Source organism: Mytilus californianus, unplaced genomic scaffold (genome assembly GCF_021869535.1).
Source record: "Mytilus californianus isolate M0D057914Y unplaced genomic scaffold, xbMytCali1.0.p SCAF_2, whole genome shotgun sequence".
Lineage (NCBI taxonomy): Eukaryota > Metazoa > Mollusca > Bivalvia > Mytilida > Mytilidae > Mytilus > Mytilus californianus.
Window position 1 is genome coordinate 105,419,049 of NW_026262668.1, and position 10,956 is coordinate 105,430,004.

The 10,956-nt window shown below is 33.7% G+C and overlaps 1 protein-coding gene across 1 annotated transcript in view; it reads right to left on the reverse strand.

Annotated features, from left to right (window-relative positions):
* LOC127728505 (mediator of RNA polymerase II transcription subunit 1-like) overlaps window positions 1-1,040 on the reverse strand; it is a 99,244-nt gene extending 98,204 nt beyond the window's left edge. The window contains exon 1 of the mRNA XM_052235889.1: window positions 741-1,040. Within this exon, the coding sequence (XP_052091849.1) occupies window positions 741-798 (58 nt within the window). The 5' untranslated portion in view covers window positions 799-1,040. The remainder of the gene's footprint in view (window positions 1-740) is intronic.
* Window positions 1,041-10,956: the final 9,916 nt, after the last annotated feature.

Here is a 10,956-nt window from a genome sequence, read left to right on the forward strand (position 1 = left end):
ATAATTCTGAAATTAAATTTTTTTAATTTTAGCAAAAATTTAGGTCAAATACAGCCTTATTCTTTACAATACAGCCTTATCGCTATTTGTCCGCCATTACTGGACATCACAAAGGTTTCCGTAAAATTTTGACATCATGTTACAAAATATCTGACGCCACAATGGAAATAAGTGATTGTTGTATGGTGTCATTAGTTCAAGCGGCACAGATTCTCTGGTCAACCAGCACAGATTTCCAAATAGCGATAAGGTGTATTGTAGCAATTCCCTCCCAAAAAAATCTCTACCCTGCAACAATTTATCAGTTTAAAATAAATCTGCACTTCCATGAGCATATATATCTGTTGGTTAAAAGAAAAACCAACAGATAGATAAGCAGTGTATCAATTCTATATCGTCTACAAATGGTACTGTACAATTTACTGCAAAGAGGAAGACATTTACAAAATATAATGATAACCACTTCCCAAACAGTATTTCCTTCCCTATTGAAATGGACAAGTGAACTTACATTCATATTACTATAAATTGTAGACATTTATCTAGCCAAGTAGCATAATACACAGGCATGGAAAATATCAAAATACACCAACAGTTGAAGCCACAATGGGGATGCAGATATTTGCGATCAATACAAACTGCGATCATCAGTGAATATGAACAAATTGCCAGCTGGACTCATACCCATATCATTAATGAATACAACACAGGTAGTGGTTCTTTAAATTTCACACGCATACCTTGATAATCGCACTGATTTTCCCAGCGAGCGGGGTATACCCCGTCCTCGGCTGCCATATTTGATTTATCTGCATTCGGAGTTCAGCGGCCTCTGGTAGCGATGTTTTGCACTAACCAGGCTTATTACATCCCAGTTATGAGTAAATATTTATCATAATGTAAAATATTTCCTAAATTAAAGAATGTATATAGCTGTAATCTACTAAGGGATGACAGTTTCCATGGTTTATCGAGGTGGAAATTCTCGCACCTCCATAATAAAATTGGGTCTTGTCGGGGTCATCAAAATGTTTCGAGGTTGGTCAGTTTCACAGTGACGTCACTTGTAAATTTTCGTCTGAATTTATAAAAATGACGTCTGTGAATATAACGAAACGAATTCCGCATTTCATTTCATTTTTCTAAAGTTCTTGTTCGACCGCACTTAGCTTTAGCTGACATATTTTTTTAGTGCATAATCCTACTGTAAAAAATGCAATTCATGTTTTTGACCATACAAAAAGCCCATACTTTTATATGGGTTTGAAATTTGGGGGTATTTCAATCCCTTATTGCACGTTTTAAAAAAGAAACCATATCGGTGGATACAATTTACTCTAGGATATTTTGTGAAAAACTACATATTAAATTCTGCAAGTATATTTTAGGTGTTCATAGAAAAAGTACAAATTTTGCAGTTTTGTCTGAATTAGGACGTTTTCCACTGCATTATGACATAGTCAAACATGTTTTAGGATATTGGCATCGTTTAGAAAATATTGGTTCCTCATTTCCCTTGTTAAAAGCTGCATGATTGTTCTAGAAAGCTATTTGAAACAAAAAAGCCCTCTTGGTATGGATCAATTGATGTTTTAATGGAGAAAAATGTCAGGTATAGAAAAACATATACCATCAAAATATTCAACATTTAAAATACACTGTGGTCTGATTGTTAAGGAATACTATATATACTGCATTGTGGAAAAAAACAGCTAGATATACATAAATATGGTAAACTACGAATTTATGTAACATTCAAGTGTAGTTTTGGTTTTGAAAATTATTTGTCAATAATGCGACTTTTTGAGCAAAGGAAATGTATTATTAGATTAAGAATATCTGCTCACAAATTGCAGATTGAATCTGGCAGAAACCAGGGTACTCTTCGACAAAACCGAATTTGTCTGGTGAGGTTGAAGATGCAGTTCATTTTTTATTTAAACGTGACACTCATTTATTAAAAAGAGAGGAATTGATGCAAAGTATATTAAAATCGTGTCCAAACTTCCAATATTTACAAACTAACAACAAATTATTTTGGATAATGAATAATGAGGATCCCAATGTACTATTTGCATTTTATAAATATATAGAAGATACTAATAATTAAAGGAAAACATAATCTGCAATAACTAATTTCAATTAAACTCTTACACATGAGTTTGGATTCTCTGTTAAGCCTGCACTGATCATAAAAAGAATTTTATATTCTCTGGCACCGTCCCTTGATGATCTTCGCTGACTAGACACAGAATCTATAATCTTAAAAGTATGATTTCTAAAATATTTTTTTTAAGATAATTTAGGAGTTTGACTCATCTGCATTAAGTACAAGTAGGGACTTCCCTTTAAGCATTGGCTCTTGGGGCTTACTGCAGATTAGTCATAATATCCTTTTTTCAATGTTATTTGCAGTATACCTTGTTTTGTTTTTTTTTATATAGAGATTTGTTCGCACAAACTACTCAAGCCTCTTGTTTATTTAAGTCAAAATAAACTCACCTGGTGCACTTGGGTCAATGTCAACATAATATTAATTGCAATTATTTTGTTGTGTGTGTTTTTTGTTGTTTTTTTGTTGTTTTTTGTTGTTTTTTTATTATAATTACACATGTTACATATCTATTGTCTAGATTGCATTGCATATGTTATTGTTTATAATCATATTGTTTATATGCTTTATGCATTTAGAACACCATTATATTGTCATGCAATCCTTTACTGTCTTTGCTTTTCTTATCTAAAATAGAATAAAACATATAGTGAAATTTGTGTTTATTCAAGGAATTGTACTGTATATTTCAAATTCTAATATGACGTTCCTCAAACGCTTTTAGTAAAATTGAGAATAGAAATGGGGAATGTGTCAAAGAGACAACAACCCGACCATAAAGCAGACAACAGCCGAAGGCCACCAATGGGTCTTCAATGCAGCGAGAAACTCCCGCACCCGGAGGCGTCCTTCAGCTGCATGGCCCCTAAACAAATATGTATACTAGTTCAGTGATAATGGACGTCGTATACTAAACTCCAAATTATACACAAGAAACTAAAATTAAAAATGATACAAGACTAACAAAGGCCAGAGGCTCCTGACTTGGGACAGACACAAAAATGCGGCGGGGTTAAACATGTTTTTTGAGATCTCAACCCTCCCCCTATACCTCTATCCAATGTAGAAAAAACAAACGCACAACAGTACGCACAGTAAACTTCAGTTTAAGAGAAGTCCGAGTCCGATGTCAGATGATAGGAGTCTAGATAGGAAACAAAAGAAAATAAACAAAATGACAATAACACATAAATAACAACAGACTACTAGCAGTTACTGACATGCCAGCTCCAGACCTCAATTAAACTGATTGAAAGATTATGTCTTCATCATATGAATATCAGGCACAATCCCTCCTGTTAGGGGTTTAGTATTATACCATCATAAAATATATGAGAAGAACATAACCCGTGTCATGCCAATCACTGGTTTTAGAATAAATGTGTTTAATTCCGATGCAAAGACCCTATAAGTGAATCAATATTAAAGCCAAAATATGCAACCTTTAATGACCTGACAACAGTATCGTAACTATATCCCTTCTTAATAAGTCTGTTTAAAGGTTTTGTTAGCTTTTGAGGTGAATACTGACATTTTTGTGCTTAGTAAAGAATATTACCATAAAAGATTGGATGTGAAATACCCGAACGTATAAGATGTCTGCATGTTGAGTTATATTTACGAATGATGTCCTTATACCGATGATAAAATTTAGTAAATGTTTTGACTAGTTTATGATATCGAAAACCCTGGTGTAAAAAATTTTCAGTAATCATAAATTTCTCTCGCTAAAATCACACGGAATAACGTAATACTTAATCAAAGATCAAAACTGCTTTCATTTTATATACATGTTTCATGGGCGATCAACAAATTTTGCTTTCGTTTTAAATATGTCTCATGTGCGATCAAACCCTTTCTCGAACCATAATAGTATGTGTGCAATGTAAAATTCGGCTCCTTTTGTTTTTCAAGGATAAATATAATCAACAAAGATCTAGAATTTGGGATGATATGGCTACAGTATTAATTTTTTGCGCAGACAAGCCTATGCTTCACTGTTAGGCAATGAAAGCTACAATCCTCTACGTTAAATGCTAAATAGAGAGATCGTATGAAACCGGTCTCTTTGGTACATTCAAAGAAGACCCAATCTAATCTCTGTGGGAACACAGAAGACAATAACCCCAAATATAAGCTAGCGTACAATCTGGGGATATGTTCCATTTTCATCTTGCCATAGCCCGCCAAATGGGTGGGGCATACCCACTCACTGCCAAACAAATTACCCTTGAACCCTAATTAAACGGATTGTTCCCAACCGAGTTTCACTTGTTATTAAAATAATCTCATTTATAGCAGTTCTTATAATTTCACTGAGGAAAACTAACTGCTCCTCCTGGTGTCATGATCGAACGGCTTTTCAAGTGCTCCTCTGTTTTGACCCCCGGCACTGTCTGTAAACAGTTCAAGCGTATCGTTGGAAGTCCATAAACTATCAATCATGACCGTGACTCCGTTATATTGGTCTAAAAAAGAGCTCCAAACTATAATGTCTTCACGCATGTTGCATGATACCCGTACCCTGTGGTGTGCTTTTCTTATGTTACAAGTAGCATCTATTAATCTTCGGCAAAAAGCCCTTCCAGGGGCGATAACTTGGCATGCAAAGTTTAACAACCCTATCAGTGACTGTAACTGACGCAAGGTTACTTTTTTTGAATGTAGAAACAGCTGCAAAGTTTGTTTTAAATTGGTCAATTTTCCCCCAGGGAGCCTCATTTCTATTTTTAAGGTATCAAATTCAATACCTAAGAAGGTCAAAATTTCTGTGGGTTGAACGGTTTTGTCTTCTGCTAATGGAATCCCCAAGCTGAACAAATTTCCTTGAACGTTTCAAGTGTTTTCTGACAAGTTGGACTATTTGCTTCGCCTCCAAAAAGGAAATCGTCTAGATAGTGAAGTATATTAGGATTTCCACTGGTAAGTTCCGTAAACCAATGAAGTGCTGTTGAGAACTTTTCAAAGAGTGAACAGCTGATTGAGGCTCCCTGTGGTAAACCGAACTGGTCCAAATCAGAAGGTGAAACCCTTCATAAACGAAATGCACTTTTAACGTCGGACTTTGAAAGTTTTCCGGCTATTCCTATATTTTGCACCAACCTAACGGCGTCGTCAATACCCGAATACTGCACAGAGCAATATTTCTCATCTATAAAGTCATTTACAGAGTTATGCAGGGGATGGGAAAGATTATGAATTAAACGATAATCCCCGTTCTTCTTTTCGGCCAAAAATATAGGAGAAATGCGTAGAGTTGGTAAAGATGGGTGGTCAAAAGTAATCTCTTTATTAATTTTTTCTCTGACAAGATCTGCATGTACAGTCACACTTTTTGAATTGTTTGCATGAACAGGTAATCGTGAACCGGAATATTGCAATTTGAAACCAAATCGAAGACCATTTATTAGTTCGTTTGCTGTTGCTTTTGATGGATAAAATTTTAAAGATTCTTCTACTTTATTCACACAAATAGGGGAGTATCCCAAAGAGTACAACTGGTAATCCTTACCTCTTTTTGCAGGCCCCAATAGGGTGGTTTTCAGAGCATCTGAAACATTTATGTTCAAATTTACATGCTGCCCCATAAGTACATCTGCCGAAGTTGTAACCTTTGCATGGTGCCGAGAATCTTTGTACCTGTTCAAATTTAGTATTTTGGACATACTGTGATCCCTTTTGACCCCCAAAAGAATGATTAGTATCTGAATGAACAAATCTCGGAGGAGTAGAGACGTCCGATACCCACAGCTCCATGCCCAGCTCTGCCAAAGATGATTGTGGACATCTAGCCTTACGAAGGCGGTAGTGTTCATCATATATAGCTCAACCTGAGCCAAACCCTCTAGATGAAGCTAGGCGAACGTTATACATGTATTTTAGGAACTCTTGACCTTTATTAGGCCATTTTTCTAGCATTATACCCATAAAGATGACGAAAGCAGGTGTCCACACGTGCAAATTTGTAATGGTGCTCAGCTTTTGTGGAGATAATTTGATTCCGGAAAAAACGGAGTTCTACTTTTATTAAACCCGTTTATCCTAATATGATAAACTTAATTAAAATCTAAAATCAGTTGACATCTTATAAGCCTTGGATACGAGTTTACAGTTCAAACACTATCCACCTCAATATATAATAGAATAAATTCCATTGATAAAATCCAGTAAAATATAAATCAAAATGCATATCGAAATGCTAGCAGAAATAAATAGTTATAATTTTGTTTTCCTTGACACCTCCATCCTGAGAATAAATTTACTCCGACATTAAAAGTAAACGTTTGTGATAAAGTTTGTAGCATAGACCTCTTGTTAATGTCTCTATACGGACCTGTTCCTTAAAGGTAAGAAAAATGATATGTTGTGCAGTCTATAATAAAATGTAAAAGTTTCTCTTCATTATCGAATAGTTCTTGTATCAGCATAGACGGCTTATTACTATTAATAAGAAAAGATTTCAGCTCTTGAATAAAGTGATTTCTTATGCTTGACACAGCTTAGTATAAAGTGAGTCATATCTTCTGGTTCAATGTTACATAATTGGCAGTATACTGAAATACAGTTTTTTTTGAAAATCTAGACCTCTGATACTGAATAAAATTGAGAATGGAAAAGGGGAATGTGTCAAAGAGACAACAACCCGACCATAGATTAGTTGTCTCTTGAAGAATCATTATGCCTGTGGCAATTTTTACTTTAATAGTAGCCATATTTACGGACTATGGGTCAGTCCTACTGCTTTTCCAAATATTATGAACAGTTCCTATATTGGAATCATTAAAATTAATATATTTCAAGGATGACTTCCCTTTTGCTTCCATCTTTAAATTTTGTAAAAAAATTATTATTAATACAGTTATTCACATGTCTATTCCAGCTTAATTTTGTTGGTGGATGCTCAGTGATATCATGAGGCGACGGTAATCCATAAGTTTCAGTTAAATTGTGAAGTTTTGTTAACCAGCTTCCAGATTTTTCATCTTTCATGGCCAACTGTCTAAAAGCAATTTCTCTTTCAACAGATTTATCATTTCTAATTATATATCCAAATGTTTTCAAAATTTTCTTATGTATTTCTTCTCCTATAGGGATACGTCCTAATAATAATAAAGTTGCAGCTATTGATGTGCGTTTAGGCAAGTGCTGTATTTGCTTTAATAGTTGTCTAAAAAAATTCTATCTTTTGGATATCTGCATTTGAGAGATATTATATGACATCTAAACCATACAGAAGTCTAGGCATAACGTAAATTTGTACATCAAGTGCACAGAAACTTTGGGATTGACTCCATTCAAACCGTGCAAACCAGCACCCATGAGAGAGTATACGGTTTTTTCTCGCAGTAATAATACGCTTACTCACAACTTCTTTCACCCCGGTATTTGTAGTTATATTTCTATCTATTCCCAGATTAACTGCCGATTCAGAAAGTGATACAGGTTTACCATTTAGTGTCCAAGACTTTGACAATTTGGCATTATACACCAAAATTGTTGATTTTTGCTCACTAAGTCAATATCGTAGTTTGTTGGCATGCTCTGCCTGTACATTTAGCATAGTTTATAATTCATAAGGATCTGTTGAAATTAGGGTAACATCGTCCGCTACAGTTGGAATACCACAATAAATGGGTCCTATACATGCTCCTAATTGATTTCTTTCAAAAGTTTGTAAAAGTGAATCTATAAAAACCTGTATGCTATCGGTGACCAAATATCTCCTTGCCGTACACCTTGTCGTTCCTCTATTGATTTTGAAAGCAACCCTTTCCATTTAATTTTTGATTTGAGATTTTCATACCATTTTTAAAAAAATAACCAGTTGTCCCCGTTTAAACCAAACTTATGCATTTCTCTCATTAAGCCGAGATGCCAAACAATGTCAAAGGCTTTCCTTGCATCCATTAGAGCCACATATAGTGGTGATTTCGTCCTATATATAGTGGCTTCGATTATAATTAAGTTCAGTTAAAATTAAAGCAGCAATAATAGGCATTTCTCCAGAAGTAAATCCTTTGTGTAGTTTATTTTATTTTTTAGTTACAGAGTTCAATATTAATAGTGTGTTTAATTACGGGAACGGCAAATGTTTGCCTTCACATAGAGTGCTTCGATCCAAAAGAATTGCCGTAATAGAAATAATTCAACTCTATCGCTCGTGGTAAAATATTTAGCAGAAAGGGCCAACCCGTGGTAAAATCAGTATAAATTCAAGCCCCAATGAATTATTTCTTAAGGAATGGAAACGCGGTCGACTGCAAAGAAAATTATATTATGCATCTCTTTTTCGGGCGATGCGTTAATTACACCGGCTCATATACATGATTACTTGTCATGCATCAGTTTTCGAACTTGGTCATCTAATCTGACACCAGTTGTCGGACTATGTTGTAAATTATTGGTACTTGAACTCTGCAGTCCGAAGGGAGTATATTGGGTAATATATAAATCATGAGTAAATATAAAAATAAATGAAATACACAAAAAAAACAATGCAACCACATGCAAAGCTAGGACAGTCACATAATAGTCCCAGTGCAAAGTCACCGATGAAAAACGCTTTTATCTTTGTTTTCACCTTGATATTTCATGGAGGTATGAAATATGATGGAATGAAATCAGACATACGAGTTTTATCCGAAACAAAGATAATGCAAAAAGTGATTCTTTAAAAAAAGAAAAGCAATACGTGAACCCGAGCGCGCTGCATGACATCATAAACAATTATTGATTTTTTTTTTTGCTTTGGATTTGAAATAATTGACTGTGAATAGAATAAGGTAATGATGATGTTAAAACACCTTTATTGAAAATATGTAATTGTCAATGTGTGTAGATTCTTGCACATGTCTATTGAAAGCAATGTTAAATTTTAGTTGTGAATAGAAACGTGTATATATATAAAGCTACTATTTGAATTTACCTTTTATAGCTTAATTATTTCATTCATTACGTGGGAGTGTACATGATTTCTTCTTCTTAATCCTATTGCAAATCCCAGTTTCTGCAAACCGGATGTCTAATGCAAATTGCACAAACCAATCGCAATACAAATTTAAGCACTCAGTTTGCTTTATAATCTGGACGCATTTATTGTATCTATCATATCTTCATATTTTGTTTCCTGAATGCCTTCTATTATTCTTATACTCATTATTGAAGCTGTCTGTACTCATGGTAGATTTTGTATAGATAAATTTAAAGTCCAACTTCCGTGTGAAGTGAAACCCTGTGGCATGCAACTTATAAGAAGGTTTCGTATACTTTTCTTGAAAGTAACACATCAGCTTCATTGGGACCTCTTATATACCGACAATTATTTTGGTCTCATAAACATCTCAAATTTTAAGGATTTCCAGAAGTTACTTAAATCAATCCAAATATTCTACAGGAAAATTTGGTTTTGAAGAATATCTTATTTTCAGAAGTTTTATGAATACCCGAACATACTCTCAAAAGAAACCAATTTATATAAAAAGATATGTAGATATATAAAGATAACAGGATTAAAATGTTGTACGCCAGACTCGAGTTTAGTTTAATAAAGAATCATCAGTGACGCTCGAATAAAAAACTTACAAAATCCAAATAAAGTACGAAGTTGAAAGTCATTGAGGACCCAAAATTTCGAAACAAAGGTTTTGTCGAATACATCTAAGGTAATCTATTCCCTGGGTAGAAAATCTTTAGCATTTCAAATGTCAAAGTTTATAAAAGGACAGTCACTCAAAAAAAGGAAAAGAAACAGCTAGAGGTCAGAATACCTTTAGAAATGATGACCATACTTGAAAGTCACATGTCAAGCTCTTACTGCCGTGTCCTGCATTTAGATAAGAAATGTGAAAATTCACATTCGTGAGGGAAATTAATATTTATGAATGCACATGGTTTTCTTGCGCAAGAAATAGTAAATGGAAAGCATACGCACTGATACTCTGGATAAGAATAAGCATTTGCGTCATCACATAAATTATATCAACATAGGCTCAAATCTGAAATCCCTTTATATCTTCGTTATTTCGAAGTCTCAGTGCCAATATTTCAACGGATATTACAAAGAGTAGAGCAGATAAAGGACACCCTTGTCTAATCCCTCTTGAATTCTTAAACATTTCTGAAATCCACCCATTATTAATAATACATGTTTGAATATCAGTATACAAAGTTTTAACCCAATTTATGAATGATTCATTGAATCCAAAGTGATATAAAGTATCTAACATAAATTTCCATTCAAGAGTGTCAAAAGCTTTTTTAAAATCGACAAAAACAATAGCCCCTTCTATATTATATATATCTGCATAATCTATAATAAATATGAAAGGGATTTCAGATAAAATTTGATAGAAAAACACATTGTATTAAAATAAGCCAATTAGCTGATGACACAACTTTATTTTTTAATGATAAAAATGACATCGAACTAGCATTGAATGAAATTGAAATCTTTGGATCTTATTCGGGATTAATTATAAATAAAAATAAAACAGAAGGGATATGGATAGGAAAACTCAAAAATAGTAAAGACAAAATTGCAAATATTAGCTGGACAGATAAACCTGTAAAAGCTTTAGGGATTTATTTTGGAAATGATAATGAAGAATGTGAGAAATTAAATTTTGAAAATAAAATAGATAAAATGGATAAATTACTTACTCTTTGGAAAAAGCGAAATCTCACTATGTTAGGGAAAATTTTGATAATAAAGTCTTTGATTATACCACTCTTCACCTTTTTAGCTAGCTCATGTGTATTTCCAGAAAAATATAAAAAAGACATAGAAAGAAAATGTTTTAAATTTATCTGGAATGACAAACCAGATAAAGTTAAAAGAAATACGA